Raw genomic sequence first — 24498 nt, 5'->3', positions numbered from 1 at the left:
TGTAGAGAAAAGGGAATTTCAGCAAGTGTCATTTGAATGCATGTAGCACCTGGTGAAATTTTGTCTTCATCAGAAGAGTTAAAGCTGCAGGAGTCCTGCCCTCTTGACCAGATACAAAAGAGAGGAGGGCACCTGCTGCTTTAACTATTGTGATGAAGAGGGAATTTCACCAGATTCTGCATGCATACAAATGATACCTGCTGAAAATCCCTTTTCTCTACAACTGTTAAAGATACAGGAGCCCTGTCCTCCTTTTCATATGGTCACCCTAATTTAATACCTTTGGGCTTTGCATTGAAATGTCACAGACCTGCTCAGCCTCTACACCAAGCAGGATATTGCACTATGAAAACAGCATGAAAGCAGGATATAGTGGGATGAAAGCGGTCTATGGTCTGTGTCAATGGGCCCCAGCAGCTGTCAGTGCACTGCAATACTGCCATAAAGCAGTAGTGTGGCTCCTGCCTTTTACATACCGCTTTCATACTGCAATATCCTGCTTGGTGTAGATTAGGCCATAGTCTGTTATGGATAAGACGTTATTAATCTGGTGATGTGGGCACCAGTCTATTAGTACATATGCCACAATAAATCTGTTGAAGACCAATCATATGCATGTTTACTTGGAAGTAAGTCCCATTAAATTACGTGGCACCTACTCCCCAAAAGGCACACCTAGAATTTTAGCCTTAATCTTTAAGGTGTTACAAGTCTCTTCATTGATCCTAATGGTGTTCACATGACTAACAAAAGATACGGAAGAATACAATAATACAATAAAATAATTCCATCATCCCTCACCATTGGCTATGCTGGCTAGGGCGTTTGGGGTTTGTAGGCCAAAAACCTGGAGGCCCACAAGTTGCCCACCCCTGTTGTAGAGGGTACAATGTCTTTTACATAGATTATGCCAGCATTCCTTATTGTTACTGGAAGGCCAAGCTGAGAAAGAGTGGCTTGCCTAAGGCTACCTAGTGAATTAATAGGCATGGTAAAATTTGAACCAGGGGCGTTCTTGTTCAGAATTTATACTTTTACCCACTATGTTATATCAACTTTGAAGAAATCCCTGAATCAGAGCCTTTGATGGCACAATAAGATACAAGTGGCTGTAATATGAGATGAGTTGAGGCAGTCACCTTAGGTACTAGTGGCATAGCGTAATGGGACATTTTTCCTGTGCTAGCCTCATTGAAATGGCTGGGAGCCATACAAGACTTAAGATGAGGAGACTGTGGAGGAGAATCTCCTGGGTGGATACTGCCATATGTTTATTTACAGAAGAGGATGCTATTTGGGTTCTTCACCTCAGGCTTCAACATGTCTTGGGGCCAGCCCTGCAGAAACAATAGTAAATATCCAAGTCCGATTGCCAAACCAGCAAGTATAACGAATACCTTTTGCAATGCAGTGTTGCCTTTTCCTTCCTTTTTTCTTCTTCCCACAAAACCCCATGCTTTCATCCCCCAAATTAAATGATCCCAGAGGTTGGAGCTTTAAAACGCACTATAAATATTCTTGGTTCTTTTGAGTGTGGCTTTAGGAATCAGCCCAAAGTATGGATGATGTTGCTGGCACAGGAGACCTAAGAAAGATTCTGCTAATTCCCCTACTTGGACACTCCAGCTAGGACCACCTCCTAAGAGTTAGACACTGTATGTGAGTCTTGCATGTAGCTGTGTGTGCTTCTATAAGAAAAACACCAAAATCTTCACAAGTGCAAGCAACATACACGCACAGATAGAACTGTAAGTGCTTCCACTGCTGGTACAGCTGCAATAAGGTTCAGTCAGGTAAAATATTATATATGGCCTAAATTCACAGAGGCCATGGCTAGACCAGGCCTATGTCCCGGGATTGTCCCAGGATCATCCCTGTGCATCCAAATGACACACAGGGGATCCCGGGAGCAGGCAGGGATTTGCCTGGGATAACCCTTAGGTCTAGCTAAGGCCACAGAGACTTCAAAGGAAGACAACGGTGTGTGATGTGGAGAAAGATGGAGATATTATTATCAATAATAATAATAATATCATTCAATTGAAATTTCCAGGATACTATACATAAAAGAACAATATGAAACAACTAAAATATGCATAACCACCACAAAACAAAAGACTAATAGGAAGCAAGATCCTGAAAGCCAAAGCAAGGCAAAAAATAGGTCTGAAAGGCCTGTGAAAATAAAGAAGTTATTTGCTTGCTTTGGAGAACTCCAAAGTAGGTTTTAGCTGGACCTCTCTGGGGAGAGCATTCCATTGCTGAGAAAACCCTCCCGTTGGTAAACACCTGCCATGTCTCAGGTGGTGGGATCACCCAAAGAAGGCTCTTGACTGAAGGTCCTAAACGTGGGGTGTGCTCAATTTGATCAGTACCTCTGCTAATGAGCTGCTGGTCACTGAAACCAGGAACCCAAAGTAAGGAAGGGAAGACAGAAGGTGGTTTGCTCCCCTTGAGTAATCGCTTGATGACCACGTGAGATTCTGACCCTTACAACAGCCACAGTTGGCTCATGAAGAACCATTTGTGGCTGGAGCATCTATGGACCCAAAAGGCTCTCTGGTACATCATGGGGAAAAGCTCCTCTTCAGAGTGGTCGTCTTGTTGCGTTTTCTAGACCACAAAAGAGAGGGAGACTAGGGCCATAGCTAGACCTAAGGTTTATCCCTGGATCGTCCAGGGGTCAAACCTGTTCATCTAGGTGACACACAGGGGATCCAGTGCTCAGGCAGGGGCGAACTCTGGATGATCCCAGGATAAACCTTAGGTCTAGCTGTGGCCTGAGTGGTTTTGTAAAGTGGAGGAAGCTTGCCAGTTCATGACATCTCTAGTAAACAAACAATAGGAACTTTTGCCCGTGTGTGTGTGTGTGTGTATCAAGATTTCACACCGGGACACAGCAGGGTGAGAAGAATTGAAACCTCCCTCCCAATACTGCTGCTTTGATCCTTTTTGGTTACCTCAGAGCTGCTTTCAGGTTTGCTTGTTTTTAAATGCCACATGTATGAAATGCAGGTTTGCACTGAGTTTGACTGGCTTGATCAGGAACCAAACTACACATGATGCAGGTGATCTGTGAACAGGGTCTCCTATGGGATGTATTTATTTATTTAAAAGTTTGGGAAGAGATTTTGATCAGGCCCATGGAGCTGGTGGAGGGGGGATTAAGCCTTTGCACCACTTTTTTTTTTGTAATTACCACACACACCCCAAGAAGTTGCTATTGTCCTGTGGGGGCAAATGCAACCGTGCTTATACTCTATGTCTCTCTCTCATCCAAAGAAAACAGAACCTTATAGCACTTGCTCCAAAAGTTCTCAGTACTTGGGGAAATGGGGAAGCCCAAATGTGAGAAAGGAGGAAGCCTGGGGGGTCGCGGCATGAGCTTTTCACTGGCTTTTCTAGACCAGCAAAGGCCTTTGTGTGGTTCTCCTCTCTGAACCAGCCCCTCCCTGAATCACTCAAATATTATGATTTCTACCATCAAATAGCCTTACCCGGGTCCATCAGGTGAGATGCAAAACAGCCAGAGAACATTCTGAAATCTGACACTTACCTTGGATCATCACAGAGCAGGTGCAAGGGAGTTTGAAGTTACAGGGATGTGTACGGAGTGGAAATAAGGAATGCCCCCCTCTAAGTCCATTTTGTGATGCATCCGGACGATTTGCACATACTGGTCTATTAAGGTCAAACAAAGTCTTTTGATCCTTACCCTCTTACTGTGCAATCCTGTATGCCTCGACTCAGGCATAAGTCCCATTATATTCTGTGGGAGTCTCTCCCAAGTGTGTATCAGACTGCAGCCTTAACCATTCTATTATTCCTTGCTATAGTTTCAAGACCACACCTCACGTGCCTTGTTAAAAACACACACGCTGTGCATGTCTTCAACCTTTAATCAATGAATCAAGACATTCAAAATTGGCTAAAAAGGCACCCCCAATTAACTGAGCAGTACATTTTTAAAGTTACATTATTTTAAATATAAGTACTTATTTTAAAAAATGCAAGTGTCAGGCAGCATCTTAGAATATGCCTTCCTCCCTTCCCTCTCACACACCAAGGAATATCTCTCCTAAGATATCTTGCCTGTTGCAACATGTATATTAAAAAAAAAGAAGAGGAGGAAAATAAGCTGTTTTTGTCAGAACTATTAAGTCTTGTGCATATATTGATTTATTTGTGTGTTTATTTAAATCTTTTATGTTCCACTTTTTGGCTTAAAAGCATCCTAAGGCAGTTTACAACAATAATTAAACTACAAATTCAGCATAAAACAACATCCTAATGTAGAAAAAGCCTAAAAACCACAAGAGAAACCAGTCAAATTGGCAAACTGAATCTGTTAATGCTTCTGTTAAAATAATTTAACTAAGGTTTTTTAAACTGGATGACAGCAGGGCAGCACAGCAGATTGACATTTGCCAAATCAACATGCAGAGGTGCTTGAACCTGGCCTGGCGGTGAGTGAAGCGCCCTGGATGTGGTCTCCACGTTGCCATCAGGCTCCTGTTGACAGCTGCTTTGGGTGGCAGCTGGCTTCTCTCTCTCTCTCTCTGTACGGCCAATGTCTTGCTACTGTTCTGTAACAGCAGAGCAGAAATGAGGGTGGTTGTCCTTATGTGGTCAAAGAGAAGACAAGACAGTGGAGACGGTCACCGGGGAAAGATTAAGAAGTAGGCCATGACCAGAATGGACCAAAAGAAGTGGAATGGAGGTGGAAGCATTCGTGATACTAAAGGGAGCCCCCCCTCCCCGACTGATCGTGAGGGGTGGCGGGGTGAGGGAGAGGCAGCTTTAAAATTCTATCTGGAGTGTTCCAGGCATCCAGGGCCAGCTTATTTAAAAAATGTAGCATCCAAAAGGAGCATTATTAGGCCTGGGGCCATGGGACCCTGGCTACGAATCTAGTTCCCAGGTCCCTGAGTATATTCCCCTCAGCTCTATGTGTCCAGTGGGACCAAAGGAAAGTTCCCCCCGCCCTCAGCTTCATTACAACACAGGAGATTATTTTCAAGGGGGACTGCAGCTGGGGAGAGTTAATACTCTTCTCCCCATCTGCTGCGATGCCCCTATGCCAATGGGGCATTTTACTAAGCTTAATTGCCATGCAGGGGTATTTTCAACGCCTTCCTTCCTTCCTTCCTTCCTTCCTTCCTTCCTTCCTTCCAAACTTCCCCTTCTACTCTCATTCCTAATCTCCTTCCTCCCCTGCTCCCTTTCCTCTACCTTCCAGGCCTCCACCTCTCAACCAGCATCTTGAACTTTTATTTGAATGTAATACATGGAGGTAATGATGATTAATAAATGGGGTAATTAATTGCAAGAGAATAGAGCAGGATTTGGCTGGGAATTGGAAAATTAATGGGGCGGGGGGGGCGGGGGGTGATCCTGCGATTTGCCCTTTTTTGCTTTTGGACTAGAATTCTGTCCATTTGGGTGCCATTTTTAAGTATGTGTGTATGAAAGAGAGAGGAAAGGGCTCATGAAGAAGCATCAGCCACTTTCTGTTCTGCATCCCACCTTCCGTCATTTCAAATTAATTGCAATTGCAGAGGGACTGCAGCGTTGGGTGCAAATTAATGAAAGAATTTATTTTATTTGAGATTCTTTGGATGAGAAATTAACAGGGTGGCTTTGCTTTCTGTGAAGTCTTAGTAATTATTTCTGAATTTGCATATATAGTTATAAATTAGAATTTGCAAATTTTACACAGATTTCTATCCTATGGGGCTGTGCCTCAAATCCTTCAAGTGCCTGGCAGAACCAATTCCAAAATAACTGTTTCTGCCCCTTCACATCTCCAACTATTTACACTTAGGCTGAACACTTTCCAGAGAAACTTCCCAGAGATGTTTGAATTTGATGAATTAGCCTCAGGGGGGTGTAAATGGATGATCATAGAATAGTAGAGTTGGAAGAGGCCTATAAAGCCATCGAGTCCAACCCCCTGCTCAATGAAGGAATCCACCCTAAAGCATCCCTGACAGATGGTTGTTCAGCTGCCTCTTGAATGCCTCTAGTGTGGGAGAGCCCACAACCTCCCTAGGTCACTGGTTCCATTGTCATACTTCTCTAACAGTCAGGAAGTTTTTCCTGATGTCCAGCCAGAATCTGGCTTCCTGATCAATCTGAACTGTGTCACCTTGGGGTAGTTTCAATGCCCGTATCACCCTGCCAAGTGATCAGGAGGTATTATATATCTATTGCTCAGATACAGGTGTGTGGTACTGGTTTAAATGGTTGTCTATATCCACCAAGAATTTCCTTAAAATCTAAATTTGTGAAATTATAGGAAGTCGGTGCAAAACAAATTTACACAGTTTGCAAAATCCTAAAGAACTGGAGGTGACTCAGTGATATGAACATTGTGTGAAGTTTGGCCATGTAATGCATTGAACGCCCCCATACAGCATGATTTCTCCCTTCCTTCCTTTGAATTCCCTCCTGTTTCTGAACATCCGTGCTGCCAAAGAAAGCTTCCCTACCTGATTCACTTATTTGACCCTAGTAGCAATGCCAGAAAGACGGGAGGTGGAGAACATGGGTTTAGGATTTCTGAAGTGCTGCACTCTACGTGTTAATTAGGAGATCTTCATTCACATTGGAAGACTGTCTCATATGCAATATATGTCTGAAACACTGCGAGAAGTCAATGAGGGATTTGTATGGATGCCTGAGAATGTTTTGACATTGTTGCTGCTCTCATTGGTGACAACAGGCAAAATGATAACCAGGGAGCTGTCTATACGTGCTCAAAACCCTGTGGTAGCTGCAGATCTGTGCTGCATCAGTTATATGCCGCAGCCACAGATTTGCAGCCACCACAGGGTTTTCCCACGAAGCTGCGCAGTAAACAAAAGTTGGGGACTTACCCAACATTTTCAGTGGGAGTGAGGTGACCCCGGCTCCTCCGCTGTCTGACCTCACTCCATGGCCAATTCAGGGGGCAGAAGGTGACTGGCAACTTGTCACCAGAAGCCAGGAAGAGGATGGGGGAGGGGTCGGCTCCAGTACCTGGACGTCCATCGGAAACCTCACACTCTCTCCTTGGTGTGGGGATTACCCAACGCCACCCTGGTTAAACGAAACCATGGGGTTTAGGGGGAACGCGGCGCCAACTTGGCACCATCCTTCCTTCCCCAGCTCTAGTGTTGCTTACGAGGGCTGTGCACCCACCCCCTGATCGGCCTCGGAGGCCAGCTCGGAGCTCCCGAAGCAGCCCCTGTTCGGCTTCGGGGGTTGCCCGACCCACCTCAGCGCCGAAGCCGAGGTACCTCTACGGCCATAAACTATGGTGTAAGCAAAAAGGGGAAGAGACTAGCTCTGGTGCTGGTGAAAGGATTCTTTATTTTTCTTGTTTTAAAAAACTTTTTTTGTTTAAAAGATTTTTTTTTTTGTAAAAAAAAAAGATGTAGGGAATCCTTCTTCAGGGGCTGTTTTGAGGTATTAGCTGGTAAACAACCGTGATAAGCTGTTTTATCACACAACTGTACTGACGGTTTCTCTCGTCGGTGCAAGGGAGTCGCCTCACCAAGCTGCAAAATCACTATGGTGGCCATAGAGGTGCTGATCACTCAGAGGCCCCGCGATGTCTTAAAACCACGCAGCCTACTTCTTGTCATTTGCGTTGGTGGCACCAGAAGCAGACCAGAATCAAGGTGGCAACGGCGGACGGCAGCCGTTAAGGGACCTATTGAGAGCCGGCTCCAATGCGCCGAAGCAGCCCGAAGTGTCAGAGCCAATTGGCTTCGGCTTCGGGCTGCCTCGGGCTTTGCCAGAACCACCTTGGAACCGAGCCGAGGTGGGCCAAATCAGCCTGCCTCAGTCTGAGGTGAAGCACAGCCCTATTGCTTACTGCAAAGTCAATATGGGGAGGGGGGGGGGAACGCAACTTTCTTGAGCAGTACTTCTTAAACACCACCAGAGGGCAAAGCTGTGCTTTTAGCATCCAGCTCTGTCCTTCCTTCCAGTTTGGGCTCTAAAAACTGGTGTGTGTGTGTGTGTGTGTTTGCTTCCAGATAGACAGCCTCCTAGTGGTAATCAATCATTGTTGTTCCACTGTAAGCTACAAACAAAATTGCAATTGACTTTCAATGCTGTTGGTATTGTGCATTTTCTGTGTTCACTGTCCCGCTATGATCCATCCACACCTTTGCCCTAAACACTACTTTCCCATATTTTTTAAGGGCTGTGGTTTTGATGTGGGTAGCAACTTATCAGCTAGCTGAGCCTGAACTTGGGTGACCATATGAAAAGGAGGACAGGGCTCCTGTATCTTCAACAGTTGTATTGAAAAGGGAATTTCAGCAGATGTCATTTGTATATATGGGGAACCTGGTGAAATTCCCTCTTCATCACCACAGTTAAAGCTGCAGGTGCCCTGCCCTCTTTTAAATCTGGTCACTCTAGAATAGCTCCTGCAGCTTTAACTGTTGTGATGAAGAGGGAATCCCCATATATACAAATGACACCTGCTGAAATTCCCTTTTCTATGCAACTTAAAGATACAGGAGCCCTGTCCTCCTTTTCATAGGGTCACCCTAGCCTGAACGTATCAGAGCTCAGCATGTATTTACTTTACCCACGTTTTGGGCCCATGGACACGACTGGAAATTTAAGAAACTGTCCTGAGCACAATGATAAAATGGTCACAAAGGACTAGTAACCCGCCCAAATGCATTCATGGGAAATTGAGACAGCAGAGATTTCCACTTTGCTTTGAAGCAATCCCAGCTGCCAAGAAGAATTTTTTTGAGTGTGAACCGCACAGGGAGCTTCGGCAATTGGGTGGTATAAAAAAAATATACAAAACTATTTTCTAAATAGAGGTTGGGAGGAGGAGTGTGTGTCAATTGACACCAAAAGAGGTCCTGGAAGGGCCACGGCTACCATGTTGTCTAACTCCGCACTATCTCTGATTAGTGTTTTAAAATGATCTTTTACTGTAAGTACCACTAACCATTTTCCAGCGATATTTTAAAATATTTATTTATTTATTGCATTTCTATGCAGTCCAATAGCCAAAGCTCTTAGCAAAATACCGCTTAAATTATAGTTTTGTAGTGCTATACCTCTATAATGCTAATAATACACATATAATATGAGAAAACCCATTTTCCAGCCATTGCCCACTTAACCACTTTACCAAGGTGGTTAATGGTGGTGGCCAGAAAGTGTGTGTGTGTGTGTGTGTGTGTGTGTGTGTGTGTTTAACATAGCACTATAGGAGTATAGCACAATGCAATGCTATATATTTTTCTTTAAAGTAGCATTACAACATTGCAAGGGTATAGTGCTATACAATTTATAATGCCACTATGCATATCTCTATTTAGTTTAAAATGCAGCAAAGGCATTCCTGTTTTAAAATTATGGGTAGGGGGCGGCATTCCTTTCTTATCTGTAATTTTACGAGCTGGTTAATGGCAGTGATGGGAATAGGATTGCCTAGGGTGACCATATGAAAAGGAGGACAGGGCTCTTGTACCTTTAACAGTTGTATTGAAAAGGGAATTTCAGCAGGTGTCATTTGTATATATAGAGAACCTGGTGAAATTCCCTCTTCATCACAACAGTTAAAGCCGCAGGTGCCCTGCCCTCTTTTAAATCTGGTCACTCTAGTATAGCTCCTGCAGCTTTAACTGTGGTGATGAAGAGGGAATTTCACCAGGTTCTCCATATATACAAATGACACCTGCTGAAATTCCCTTTTCTATGCAACTGTTAAAGACACAGGAGCCCTGTCCTCCTTTTCATGTGTTCACCCTAGGGTTGCCAATTGTCTAGAAGCTTGAGAGGTGAAGGGATGTATGAAAACTGATACTGCCTGAATGGGCAGAAACTGTGACTGAAGGGGTTAGAGGAGCAGAAAGTTGTGGAGAGGGGGACTGCGTAAGAGCTGTGGATTTACTGGTGCAGGAATTGGTCACAGGTCATTCCAAGTGTATTTATACTGTTCTCATTTGTATGAGCTGTAATTATTACAGATTACAAAAATGCCAAAACAATGTAAAAATACTTTGATTAGCAGCTTTATTTTATAGCTATGATATCCTGCACTACCACAGAGCTTGGGACAGTTTAGATTTAACAAGAGGAACAAAAAGAAAACTGTTGAATAGGATTTAATAGACTATAATTAATCGAAGTGATGACAACTTTGACAACCCCTTTAAGGACTTCCTATGCAAATGTTCAAACATATTGAGATTTTGGAATTCAAATTGACACTTCAGAGTTTGCAAAACGTGCGTCTACTGGACCCAGCCCAGTTAAAGTTGAGCTTTTTAATGTGTGTTTGACTTCAGTGATGCCCATTGGATTCAACAGGATTTAAATTTTGCATAGCTGGATTACACCTATTGTCTTTGCTTTGAACCCCTTCATTCCAGATTCACAACATATTTACTCACCAAAGTTGTGCATGTGGTTTTTGTAAGTCAACAAGGAAGGGAATCTCCATCACATCCTGTAATGTGAGAGCTTCTTGACTTTCTTTTTCCATGAGACAGTCTTCTCTTCTTCAAGCTACTTGCTCCACTATCTTTTATGTCTCAAAAATCTACTCTTAACTCATGTGGAATCCAGCCATTCGATGTGCACACCCATCTAGTTTTCTGCTCACCCCAGTTTAAACATGCACAACTTGCAACGCTGCCTGCTCCCACCCTTCACCACCAAATGTAGTCTCCTGGCATTAGATAGGTGTCTACCAGGGAATTTGCTGCCCGCCCAGGGATGCTGTTTGGAAATGTTACAGCTTGGGCTGCCTGCCTCTAAATGGATTCCATTTGTTGTAGCCGGGTGACTGCTTAGACTGAGGCTGGCAGTATTGCATCCTGCGGCTGAATCACATGGTTCACTTACTGAACCACCTCGCTTCCTTGCACATCCAACACTCAGTATAAAAAGTGGTGGTGGCAGCCGCTGCCACGGCAAAAGAGGCACAAACATTCACAGAAACCCCCTCCCTTGCCCCACATTTTGCCTAGTGAACTTTCCTATTGATCTGCGGCAGGGTGATGCTGTGGAGGTCACTGGTTTCTTTGGGGCCAGACCTAGCTTTGCAGAATGGCTTGCTGTAACATTCTGTCACATCTCTTCTATCAATATGAGTGCTGCTGCTTGTCATAAATAGTTAAACTAAGGGGAAATAGTTCACACGAGGGGAAATCGTGTTTGCTTACCGTCGCTTCTCTGCATGTGCGTTTGTCCCTCATTACTTCCTCTTTTGAAAAAGGAAGTAAACGTGGCCCATTCAACGGGCTGTTTTGATGTCACTGCTTCTGCACACAGCAGATTGTGGCAACTTCCATCTTTATTTTAAATTGGACTTACTGGGGTGTTTTCTTGTGGTGCGAAGAAGGCAAGATGGGGCGGGAGGCACACTTGCCTACCGTCACTTCTCCACCACCCCTTTTGTTGCTCGATACTTCCTCTTTCTCTCAGGGAGAGGAAAGAGGAAGTTAAAAAATGCACGTGGCCCATTCAGGGGCTGTTTTTATCCCGCCGCTTCTCCTGCACACAGCAAGAGATAGCGACAACTTCCGTCTTTAAAAATAATACGGACTTACCGGGGGCTTTTTTTGTCACGTGAAAAAGGCTAGAAGGGGTAGGAGGCAGATGACATTGTGAGAGGGACCCACGAAAATCCGGGAATGCCCAGTAACGAGCATGAAATAAAACGCTCGTCTGATGGCACCCTACAAGGAGAGGAGGTACTGAAGACATAGAAGAGCTGGAATGTCACAACCTCAATCACTCTCTTTCAATTGCTACAGGTGACCCCGAGTGGGAGGACCGAAGCTAGTCTGCCAAGATGGGTGAAATAGAGCAGATGAAGCAGGAGACTGAGCAGCTGAAGAAGCAGATTGAGGTAATGCTGGCTGCAACGGAGAAGCTGCCTAGATTGGGCCCTTTCCCTGTCTCATAAAAGCGAAGCTGCTACCGCCCCCCCCCCCCTGGTCCCCCTCTTTTTGCATCTCACCCGTAGATGGCCTTAGGCAAACCACTTTCTCTCAGTCTACCCATCTGTAAAATGGGGGGTCATAATACTGGCTTATCATACAGAGTTCCTGTAAGGGCTATAACTAGATAACACATTAAGGATTTTATGTTATTATTTTGATCTCTCCTCATCATCTCCCACTTTACTAGAGTTGCATTTTTTTTCTGGCTCCCTACAATTGCTCCTTGAAAGATAACAACGGAAATTTCCAAAATCCATACTTGTGCAAGCTTTTGGGATCTTGAGGTTTCTTTTTACCAGGCAAGAAAAAAGAAGGGGAGGAAGATAAAAGAAAGGCAGAGCTGACTTATTGTTGAAGTCATAATGTCTGCATGATCACAGTCTTAAGAATGGAATTGTCAGGTCATATTTTCACTGCATTTTTACAAATTTTAAAGCAATTTCACTGGCTCATGTTCGCCCATCGAATTATTGGGAACTGTAGTTTGGTGAAGGTGCAGAGCCTTCTGACTTAGGTTTAGAAATCACTCTAAGACAGCCTTCCTCAACCTGGGGTGCTCCAGATGTGTTGGACTGGATCTCCCAGAATGCCCCAGCTGGGGCATTCTGGGAGATGCAGTCCAACACATCTGGAGCGCCCCAGGTTGAGGAAGGCTGCTCTAAGAGATCACTTGCTCCCTTTCCAGTTAGCGTTCTGGAAATGGAGTGACCTACCCGCTTGGTAGAGTTGTAGTTTGGTGAAGACTTGCCTCCCTCACCACGCTTGTCCTCTAAATATTCAACTGGGGGAAAGGAAATAATCTTTTTACTAAATGGAGTTGCAATAGGAAAAAATGCAGGCAGCATTTCAACCCAACTGCTCCGTAAGAGGTAACCCTGTCCACATCTTTCCATGTTTTGGCCAATCAGTGCACAAGCACTCGGATGACCGAAAAGAAGGTGGGGACGTAAATTATAAACATTTTTATTAGAAAGATTTATTGAATAGATTAACTTTTAATTTAAACATAAAACTGCCTGTACTTCACGTTTTTGCAGTTCTGTGTTGTGTTCCATTGCTTTCTCCAACGAACAAAGCCCCATGACCACAAAAAGAGTTGGCATAGTGTAGAACAGCAGTCCCCAACCTTTTTGGCACCAGGGACCGGTTTCGTGGAAGACAATTTTTGGGAAGCCCCCCCTGCCCCCCCCACTCCAGCATCCTGGCTTTGCTCCAGCTGGGTGGGCGCCCAGCCGAAGCAAAGCCAGGACACTGGGGTGGGCGGGCAGCTTCGGAACGGCGCGCCCAGAAGTCGCTCTCCCAAAGTGGCTTCCGGCTGGGCGCGCCATTCCAAAGCCGCCCCACCCCACCCCAGCGTCCTGGCTTCGCTTCGGCTGGGCAGGCGAGATGGCGCCCTGCGCCCAGGTATTCTGGGGTGGGGGTGGGGTGAAAGCAGCTCACCTGCGCGGACCGGTTCCTAACAGGCCACGGACCGGTACCAGTCCGTGGCCCGGGGACCCCTGGTGTAAAAGATAGGAGTTCTGGGTTTGCTGGAGTTATGTGCAAATCTTCACCCAGTCCAGACATTTACTGGTGAGTTTGGGCCAGTTACACTCTCTCAACTCAACCTACTTCACAGGGCTGTCGTGAGGATAAGACCTCAGAGCTCCTTGGACCTTGGAGGACAGATGTAATAAAGAAATGCCATATTTGGCTATGAGTCTATCCCAGGATGTCTTTTCAAGAAGGCTAAGCAACAGGGGGGTTCAAATCCTGGCTGAGGGCCAGAGAATTTGGGACCCAACTTCACCAAAGATTCAAGGAGATCTCCATCCGTGCTGCCTTCCTTTCTCTTCTTATAATTTCACCCCAACTCTCTCTCTCTCTCTCTCTCCATTGCAGGAAGCTCGAAAAGCTTGTGCTGATACGACACTTGCTCAGGTAGGAAGGGCTGATAATAAATCACCTGGTCTAGACAGGTTTTTAGTTTTCTGAGAGAAAGAATCTAGCATAAATCCCAAGAGAAGAGTGGGGTTCCCCAAACCATCTGAAATAGACACGGGAGGGGGGGGCTATTTCTCTCCCCCCACACCTTTGGGGGCAGGGGCTAAAACTCCTCTTTTCTACACAGCTTTGTTCCGGGGTTGAGGTGGTTGGGCGCATACAAATGCGTACACGGCGGACCCTGCGTGGGCACCTGGCCAAGATCTATGCTTGTCACTGGTCCACAGATTCCAAGTAAGTGATGGCCACATAAAAAAGGATCGCACCCATTTTTGCTTGCTGCCCCTTATGCTGGGGACTGCTTCCCGGCACGCCGCCATGATGCTACTTCTGTTTCTGCAAATCCAGCCAAACCGGCAAACTACGCAAGATAGGCATTCTTATCTCTGGAATGAGGAAGTTTTGGAGACAAAAGCTCCTGCCTGTACTTGACGATTGATCGACTTTTTCCGTGCAAAATGAGCCATCTGCTAGTGATGGTGCCCACCAATTAAGTTCAAACTCACCGTCTGTGTGAGTGTGAAATTGGAAATGAAAATAAGAAAATAGTATATCAGTCGATACTTGATAATTTAATGTACTGTTGTTCTGCGGTTTGGCATACGACAAAATGGGAAAGGGCTTTTAATTTGTAGCAATACATTTTGGGCCAACATATTTTCCATAAAACCTTTGGCTTAATTTTAGTTCTCAGCTGCAACTGAAAGAAAGTTTGTTTGTTATATTTACATCAGGGCTGGATGACCTATTTTGGTCCAGGGGTCAAATTACACCATCATCACCCTGGACCAATGAGGTAGGTTGGATGATGTCAGGGGCATCATAGAATCATAGAATCATGGAATAGCAGAGTTGGAAGGGGCCTACAAGGCCATCGAGTCCAACGCCCTGCTCAATGCAGGAATCATCTGCCCTACGTCGTCCATATTGCCTTTCTCCATGCAGAGAGAATTGCAGCTCCGCAGGCCCCATTGGAAGCAGTTGATGGTTGTGCATCCCAGTCTAAAGGGATGTTTCCTCCTGCATGTACCTGCTCAGACCCTGAGGACATTTTCAAAGCCCTCTTATGGTGCCCCTGCCAGAGACTGTTAGGCAGGTTTCTACATAGAAGAGGCCTTCTCAGTTGTGGCACCCTGTTTATGGAAGGCCCTCCCCAAGGAGGCTCACCTGGCGCCTACACTGTTCATCTTTTTGGCATCGGGCAAAAATCGTTCTTTTCTCCCAAGCATTTTAGATTTGATGGCTATTTTTATGTATTTTATATTTTCCCTGTGCTGGTTTTATATTATTTCTATTGTGCAATCAGATGAAGAGTTCAAAGACTCAGACATTTCTTCTCTTGTCTCCTTATATTTGTTCTTCGTCCCACTAGAGATACAAAACGGTGTGATTTTCATTTGTTTGGCACATTTACGTACCCTTTGGTCAAGGGGAGGGACTGGCACCATCCCCTGGCTTCTATAAATACTTCTTGTAGAAACCAGAAGAGGCTGATGCTAGGGAAAGTGGAAGGCAAAAGGAAGAGGGGCCGACCAAGGGCAAGAGGGATGGCTGATATTCTGGAGGTGACAGACTTGACCTTGGGGGAGCTGGGGGTGGCGACAGCCGACAGAAAGCTCTGGCGTGGGCTGGTCCATGAAGTCACGAAGAGTCGGAAGCGACTGAACGAATAAACAACAACAGAAACCATTGGACTAAAAGATAAAATATCCAGCACACAGTTCCTTGTGCAATACTAAAGGCAGGGAGACTCACTTCTTTTACTCTCAGAAAGTGATATTTTTTACATTAGTCCCTTAAATATTCTGTTAAGAACGGGAGATTTATTGCAGTGCCGGTTTGTAAATTCAACCTCCTCTATAACAATCAAGAGGAGGGAGATAGAAGGGAATAGATCAAAGCAGAAGAGATAGCCGAATAATTATCCTTTGGAATACAAAGTCAACCTCGGAATTTGCCAGAGCAGCTGTATTTGTTCTGTGCTTGATTGGTTAAGGAAATCAAAAGCAACTGTGAAGTATTTAGACTCAATGGAAAGCAATTAAGTGCAACTCAGTAAATAGAAAGCAAACTTGCCGGTTAAAATCGAAGATTAAGAGTTCGAGTTAAAAAAGTTAAAAGAAGTTTAAAAAAATAGAAAACCAAAAATTAAAAATCAAAATATTAAAAACAAAAGGCAAAAACCTTCCAAGGGCAGCAGCAGATGGCCCTTCCATTTCCTTGCTGCCAAGGGCACCAAGGTAAAAATTATTTATACACGTTAAAAACGATGGCTTATCTCAGTTTTCAGTGGGAGTCGCTCAAGGTAACAAGCCCATAAAATAGAATAGTTGAGAGTAAATAGGGTGGGAAGAAAAAACATGTACAAAATAGAAAATATGTAAGCAAAATCATGGCGCTCACTCAAACCCAACCGGCTCCTCCCGTCCTTAGGCTTTTTTCCCGGTGTCGGAATACATTCGGTTTTATATTGTATTTTTATTTTTGTAGCTTTATGTTGGCTGCCCAGAGAAGTTTTGTTATTGGGTTGATTTAAAATAGAATGAATGACTAAATAAGTAATAAACCTTAGGAGTATAAGTGCTTATGAAAATGTCTATCTACCCTTCTGCAATCCCCTAATCAACTGACAATTTGGTAGAAAGGTGCTCAGGGATCACTCACCTGCCTTGAGTGCACAGAGTGAAGCACTCAGAAGTGTGGTAGCCACAAGGAGGGGGCTGGCAGATGCAGATGGAGGATGAGGCCGGGATGGAGCCTTCAGATCCCAGTTGATGCAGCCATATTAATACAATTCTGGTCCTTTCTCTTAGGCTCATGGTCAGTGCTTCACAAGATGGGAAGCTCATTGTGTGGGACACGTACACAACCAACAAGGTAAGGGGGCATATATACGTAGGTAGAAACATCAGCTGTCAGCATGACCAGGAATGAAAAGATGGGAACTCCCCTGAGAGTGACTCACAGTTCATTCCTGATCCGGCACTGCTGCTGAAGTCACCCCCCACGGCAGCCCCGGTCCTTCACCTGGTCCTCGCTCACTCCTGACAGAAGAGTCTGAAACTCACTTTGGATTTCTACCCTGACCCCAGGTTCATGCCATCCCTCTCCGCTCCTCCTGGGTCATGACCTGTTCCTATGCCCCATCAGGGAATTTTGTGGCCTGCGGAGGTCTTGACAACATGTGCTCCATCTACAACCTCAAGAGTCGCGAAGGGACCGTGAAAGTGAGCCGGGAGCTGTCAGCCCATACAGGTGCCCTTTTCCTACGTTTGCTGTGCATAATCTACTCTCCATCACTAGCACAGGGAAGGGGTTGCACCAGGTGCAGAATTCAACTTCCTAGGACTCCCAAGTAACGGTAAAATTGCAGAGAGCCACAGAAGTTGCTCAATATTATTTCCAATGGTGTTCATGTAGGACTGGTGTTCTCAATCCTCCCCATGAGTAGCAGAATACATTATAATTATTAAAGTACCAAGTTCACAGTTGTGCAAAATAAGAAAACGATGCGTGATTTCTTAATCTGCATAATTTATCGAGGTTGCAAGATTCAGCTTTTCTTGGCATAAAAAGTGATTCGTGTGTGTTTGGGTGCATCTGCCTAAAGTATAAAATACCAGCATTGTTAGTCTTAGCCCCATCCTTCCTTTTCGAGGTATTCACCTTCTGTTTTCCCTTCCCTGAAGGCTATCTCTCCTGCTGTCGATTCCTGGACGACAATGACATTGTGACCAGTTCTGGGGACACCACATGGTGAGTATGTCTAGCTCCCCTTGCGTGTGAGCTGACCAGCACTGCAACAGCATGCATAGGCTACAAAGGCTCCTGTTCCCAGCCGTCATGTATTTTTGCTGTAAAGCAGCAGTTTCTGCAGCCGAAACTCTCCCCACGGCCGGAGTTCGATCCCAGCGGAAGCTGGTTGCAGGCAGCCAGCTCGGGTCGACTCAGCCTTCCATCCTCCCAAGGTCGGTAAAATGAGTACCCAGTTAGCTGGGGGAAAGGCAATAACGGCCAGGGAAGGCAACGGCAAACCACCCCGCTATAAGGCCTGCCAAGAAAATGTCAGCGAAGGCTGGCGTCCCTCCAAGAGTCAGTAATGACTCAGTGCTTGCACGAGAGGTTCCTTTCCTTTCCTTCCTTCTGCTGTAAGACTCTACTCTTACAAGACAAGCATGTGAAATTACTAAGTGTTGTTGTTGTTTTTAACCCTGGACACAAGTAACCCAGATGTTATTTCATCACCCATATACACTCTCCCACCTGCCAGCAACTAACAAGATTTGCTGCTTGATTTGTTCAGAGCTTGGCCTATGTGACCAGGCTCTGCTAACTGACCCCCTGCTCCCACCAATTCCCAGTACACCTTGCGTCTACCCTACCAGGCACCTCCAGCCCCATCCTGCCAGGCACTCTTATCTCCCGAGTGGTTCCCCCTGAGTCTCAGAGCCTGGGGCACAGGGGACCGAGCAACACTCAACACAGTCCATATCTTGCAGAAGGGCCTGCTTCACCTCCCCATTCCCACATGGGCTGAGAAAGAGGTGTGAGCAGCAGAGGCTTCACTAGAGTCCTCCCTCCCATCTGCCTCTGTCAATGGTGCATGAAGTGTCAAACCTGACAAGATGTGTTGCTCTTCAGACTGGAAGAGGGGGTGAAAGAGCACTTTGCCAACTTCTGTGTCTATTACAAAGTGGGTGAGGTGCCTAACAAGAGGGGCTTTTGAGGTTAGGAGACTGGGATCGACTTTTCAGGCCAACAGAGAGAATGCCTACTGTATTCTCTCTCTCTCTCTCTCTCTATTCCTGTTCTTAGCAATTGTGTTATATTTGGGCCCATGATGCCTGAGAGAGTGCCTTCTCCCTTACCAACCTGCTCGATCACTGGGGTCATTGGAAGGCCTGCTCCTGGTGGTTCCACATCAACCTATGGGCCAATTGGAAGCCACCAGGAGAAGAGGCTTTAGTGTGGTGGCCCCTTTTTTTTTGGAACTCCCTGCCCCTGGAAGTCAGGTAGGCTTCCAGCACCTCATAGAATCATAGAATAGCAGAGTTGGAAGGGGCCTACAAGGCCATCGAGTCCAACCCCCTGCTCAATGCAGGAATCCACCCTAAAGCATCCCTGACAGATGGTTGTCCAGCAGCCTCTTGAAGGCCTCTAGTGTGGGAGAGCCCACAACCTCCCTAGGTAACTGATTCCATTGTTGTACTGCTCTAACAGTCAGGAAGTTTTTCCTGATGACCAGCCAGAATCTGGCTTCCTGTCACTTGAGCCCGTTATTCCGTGTCCTGCACTCTGGGAGGATCGAGACAAGATCCTGGCCCTCCTCTGTGTGACAACCTTTGAAGTATTTGAAGAGTGCTCTCATGTCTCCCTCATGAAAGCGGCTCTTTTCCAGGAAGTATTCCTAAAGTGACCAGCCACTGTTTTTCTTGGTATTCTGTTTTAAATTGAACAATTTAAATATGCTGTTTTAATCTTTTAACTGCTTTATTCCTATGTTCGCTGTTCTGGAATCTATTTTAGATATGGACTGGTATATCGATATAAATATTTGCTTTTAATTTATTGTTAGCCGCCTTGAGCTTTACTTCGAGGAAAGGCAAAATAGAAGCAATCCTAGTCTGTACTAGATGGGTCCATGGCCAACTAGCTCCTGACTTACTCCTCCCTCTACAGCGTCCTCTGGGATATTGAAACAGGGCAGCCGAAGACCACTTTCGTGGGTCACACTGGAGACTGCATGAGCCTGGCTGTCTCCCCAGACTTCAAGCTTTTCATCTCTGGAGCCTGCGACGCCACTGCCAAGCTATGGGACGTCCGGGAGGGAACTTGCCGTCAGACGTTCCAAGGACATGAGTCGGATATCAACGCCATCTCCGTATGTTTCCTGAGGTGGCCGGTGGCCAGGAGCCATCACCAGAACGGAGGGTGTGGGGTGGGGTGCTGACCTTAGAGCCAAGATAAGGGGGAAGTAGCCGGGGAGGAATAAAGAGCAGCAAACTTTGGGAAAGACTAAGGCAGGAATAAGGGCCGTGCGGAAGAGAGCAGCAGGTGATGAGATTACTGTTTGTCTGCCTGTGCCCAGTTCTTCCCCAGCGGCGAAGCCATCTGCACTGGTTCTGATGATGCCACCTGCCGCCTCTTTGACCTCCGGGCAGATCAGGAGCTCATTGTCTACTCTCACGAGAGCATCATCTGCGGAATTACCTCAGTCGCATTCTCCCGCAGTGGGCGCCTCCTCCTGGCTGGATACGATGATTTTAACTGCAACATCTGGGATACTCTAAAAGCAGAGCGTGTGGGTGAGTGGTCTGAGCTCCACCGCTTTAGTCTTGCCTGCTGCCCTCTAAGCAGGGGGGTGTCTTCACGGCACCACTTTGGCCCTGCATTCCCTTAAAACCCCGTGGCATCGCAGCTGTGGGGTGGGACAGTTAATCCTCATGACGGGAAGGAGTTCAGGCTTTCTGGCGGCCATTCGGGTCATGCCCAACTCCTGCCCTCTGCCCGACCTTCCTGCTCTTCCAGTGGCCTACGAGTGGTCACGATCTGCCCCTGGCTCGAAGCCGAAGCGAAGCAAAAAGTCACAGTAAGTCCCCAACTTTTAAAACCCGCAGCTTCAGGGAAAAGCCCCATGGAGACTGCGTCATATAACTGATGCAGTGCCACTGTGCAGCCACCATGGGATAAATAGGGCATGTAGACAGCCTCTAGGCTGCTTCCTCTGAGGGAAGAAAGCCAAGGCTTTCCCCGAAGAGTAAGATGAGGAACTAGGTTCTGTTCTCCAATGTGGAGGGCAGAGCTCCCCTCTTCGAAGGCGGACATGCTGCCTTCTGGCTGAGGGCTGGTTTACACATTCAGCATGTCATGTGGTCATATTGTTCTTGGACTGTATCACAGTATGTGTCAGTGTATATAAAGAATTTCAAGATTGAGCATTTCCTCATAATAAAAAGCTCTCCACACATGCAAAATGAGGCAGCAGGGAGAAGGGCACTTCTGCACAACATGCCAGTTTTCTATATGCAGCAATGTTGTTGTGGTTGTTTTCTTCTTCCTTTGAGGAGCCATACAAATGTGCCACCCCCTGCCCTTCAGTCTCAAGTGGTACAGTCTAGTTTTACCGGATCTGCTGTTTGCGTAGACTGAGGCGTGGAAATGCACACTCTGGGTTTGACAGGTAGATTCTTCGTGTATCGCAGGACCACCTTGTGCCTCGGCCACATTCCCACGTAACACATGTAGGCTGAGTGAGTCCTATAGCATTCGTGAAGGGCTGCCTTTTCCCACGACAACCTACTGCTCAGACCACAGTGTGAAACCAAATCTTTGCTCTGGCTAAGGTGGATGGCCACCAGAGACAAAGCTTTTTCCACAGTGCTGCCCAGATGTTGGAATTCCCCACCCAGAGAGGTCTGCGACGATCAGGCTGGCTGGGAAATGCTGGGCGTTGTAGGACTTTTTTGTCTAAGCATGCATAGAATTGCGCCCTAAATCGCTTTGAGCTTTGAAGAGGAGGGAAGCAGGACCTTTGCACGAAGTTTATTACTTTGACCCGGCTACTGTTTTCAGTTTGTATTTATTTTTGGTTTCTATTGCAGCCCTTAGGTTATCTTATATTAGGTCTTAATCACGATCTTAGCTCCATCAGTTACTGTGATAGAAAGTCAGGAAACAAAGAGTGGAAACTAAATATGTTCAAAATTATTTCCCTTTCCTCCCCCCCCCCCCCCGCAGGAATCCTGTCTGGTCATGACAACAGGGTGAGCTGTTTGGGGGTCACCGCAGACGGCATGGCTGTATCTACTGGCTCCTGGGACAGCTTCCTGAAAATCTGGAACTGAAGATGAAACCCACCTGTGGGGGGAGGGAGACTGTGGGGAGCCCCCTCCCCCAGGCATATCATTTATTATGACTACTGGCATTTCTGCTTGTTCTGTGCAGACTTATTGATCCACGTGACACTTCCCTATCTAAAGGAGAAGCTCAGGGAAAGGGCCCACACAGGCCAATTCCCCCAACGCCCTTTCTTGCCCTTCCCCAGGCTCAGGGGTTCTTACTGCGATGGCTTCAGGGATACCCCTCAGTGAGAGGCTACCAACAACCCACTCTGCCAGCTTTTTTCCCTTGAAGCCACAGAACACCCTAATGGGATCCCAATAGCTTTCCAAGGCCCATGGATCAGAGGCCCTCAGGTAGTACCTAAGGCATCCCCTTGGGGGATAGCCCCAATTTTTAATTTATTTTCCATTTTCATCTCACCTCTCCACCCACCAGGCCCTTAGCCACCCCCTAACCATAGTTTTACACTACACTGCAAATCTGGGATACACCTCCTTGAGAAGTTTATCACACCAAGGATTCTGCGTTGATCTTTATTCACTTTTCTCTCAAATAAGGAAGGGAAAGTAAGTTAGCTCTCGCTGCTTTAATCTATGCATTGTATGGGGGAGAGTTTGCTGCGCCCGTCTTGGGCACCAGAGCCAGGAAATGTTTAATGTAACCCTGTTTGCTGTTTTCCTGTAGCCACCCCTTCCCCACAATTCCTTTCCCATTATGTACTGCATCCCCTTCCCACTCCATCATCCTTCAGGCGCCCCTTAGCCACTGCTTTGAGATGTAACTGTATCATACAGGGGTTTTATAGCCCAAGCAAAATAAAAGTGACACATCAGATGGATCAGCTCAAGCTGCATCATTGGAGGCCGACATCCTGGGCTCAGGCTGACGCGCCTGTTCCCCACGGTCCCAGTGCTTCAAACAGCAGGGCACTGGGTCATTTTAAGGGTTGCTGGAAAAGACGCGCGTGTGCTCCACGCTGCCCTGAGAGGTAGAAATCTCCAGGGCAGTGTGGCGGGGTTCTGCTTCCTTTGGGTCAGGGAACACTGGAGATTTATTGTGGCTCTTTCATTTTTCTTAGATAAAGAAATGCAAGAGCATAGTAGGGAAAAATACACTGTTGTGAGAGCAGTCTGCATCAGATCCTCAAAGGGCAATTTGCCCCGCGCCCCCCACCCCGCCCAAGGCTGCATTTGGGTTTCCAGCTAAAAAATCTCTGCCCTCTCCTCCACACATCCATGTAAAGTTGCCTTTTCTTTTAGCTGTTTCTTTGTGGGCTCTACCCTCCATTGGAGGGGTGTCGCCTTCTCCAAGTTCTGATGATTGCCACATTTCAAGAGTTGTAGAGCTCCATCACACCAGTGATTGATCGCACTCTCGCCATGCCTGGTATGTGTTTTTGCAGCGCGGTACTCACATGACGTCGTTAAGAACATCAGAAGTGCCCTGAGGCTGGATCAGACCAAGGGTCCATCTAGTCCAGCACTCTGTTCACGCAGTGGTCAACCAGCCATCGGCCAGGGATGAACAAGCATCCTCACAGTTCTTGGAAGAGGATTAGAAAAGGAAAAAGAAGAATACTCCGGATGAACAACTGGCTACGAACGTGGTGCCGACGTGAGAGTTTTGGATTCTGGGACCACGGGCTACGCTACTTGGAACATGGACTGCTGGCAAGGGATGGGTTGCACCTCACAAGAGCTGGAAAGAATGTGTTCGGCCACAGCATGAAGAACTTGATCAGGAGGGCTTTAAACTGAATCTTACGGGGGCGGGAGACGTAAACCTCGAGGCAACAATGGATGAAGGCCAAGGCACCACAGTACAGAGAACAGCTCCAATAGTGCCCCAAAATAGTGTCCACAACAATGTAGGAACAAAGCCAGACTATAAAACACATGGTCTTCGATGTCTATATACTAATGCCCAGAGCATGGGAAACAAACAGAACGAACTTGAACTCTTATTACATGAAGGCAAATACGACTTGATAGGTATAACTGAAACTTGGTGGGATGACTCCCATGACTAGAATATAGCAATTGAAGGATATAACTTGTTCAAAAAGAACAGAAGAAATAGAAAGGGAGGCGGAGTTGCACTATATGTTAAAAATACCTATCCCTGCACAGAAATACAGGCGGATCAGACTGGGAGCCCCATCGAGAGCATCTGGATGAAAATAAATGGGGCAAGGAATAAAAAGAACATGATAATCGGAGTCTACTATCGACCACCCAATCAAGGAGATGACGAGGATGAAACTTTTGAGAAACAAATTGCCAGTGTTTCAAGGAAGTGTGATGTAGTAGGGATGGGGGACTTCAATTACCCTGATATCTGTTGGGAGACCAATACTGCCAAAAGCGGCCCTTCCAAGAAATTCCTGACGTGTGGGTGATAACTTTCTCCTACAGAAAGTGGAGGAAGGAACTAGAGGATCGGCAATCTTTGACTTCATATTGACCAATAGGGATGACTTAGTGGATAAAGTGGCAGTTACGGGAACTCTGGGGGAAAGTGACCACGTCATACTTGAATTCTTGATTATAAAGGAGACAAAAGTGGAGTGTAGCCATACACGTACTCTGAATTTTAGGAAAGCTGATTTTAATAAACTCAGAACTATGAAAAGTAAGGTCCCGTGGCAAGTGAGCCTAATGAGAAAAGGAGTGCAGGATGGGTGGGAGTATTTAAAAAA

The 24498-nt window shown here is 46.2% G+C and overlaps 1 protein-coding gene across 1 annotated transcript in view; it reads left to right on the top strand.

The window, feature by feature from the left end:
- The window catches only part of GNB3 (G protein subunit beta 3), a 39128-nt gene extending 16512 nt beyond the window's left edge, over window positions 1-22616 (top strand). The window contains exons 2-10 of the mRNA XM_063128965.1: window positions 11787-11881; window positions 13857-13895; window positions 14086-14192; window positions 16772-16835; window positions 17051-17213; window positions 17648-17714; window positions 19638-19839; window positions 20047-20263; window positions 21696-22616. Coding sequence (XP_062985035.1) covers window positions 11825-11881; window positions 13857-13895; window positions 14086-14192; window positions 16772-16835; window positions 17051-17213; window positions 17648-17714; window positions 19638-19839; window positions 20047-20263; window positions 21696-21802 — 1023 coding nt within the window. The 5' untranslated portion in view covers window positions 11787-11824 and the 3' untranslated portion in view covers window positions 21803-22616. The remainder of the gene's footprint in view (window positions 1-11786; window positions 11882-13856; window positions 13896-14085; window positions 14193-16771; window positions 16836-17050; window positions 17214-17647; window positions 17715-19637; window positions 19840-20046; window positions 20264-21695) is intronic.
- Window positions 22617-24498: the final 1882 nt, after the last annotated feature.

This window comes from Elgaria multicarinata, chromosome 6, assembly GCF_023053635.1.
Source record: "Elgaria multicarinata webbii isolate HBS135686 ecotype San Diego chromosome 6, rElgMul1.1.pri, whole genome shotgun sequence".
Lineage (NCBI taxonomy): Eukaryota > Metazoa > Chordata > Lepidosauria > Squamata > Anguidae > Elgaria > Elgaria multicarinata.
This window is presented reverse-complemented; position numbering and strand designations above follow the sequence as displayed.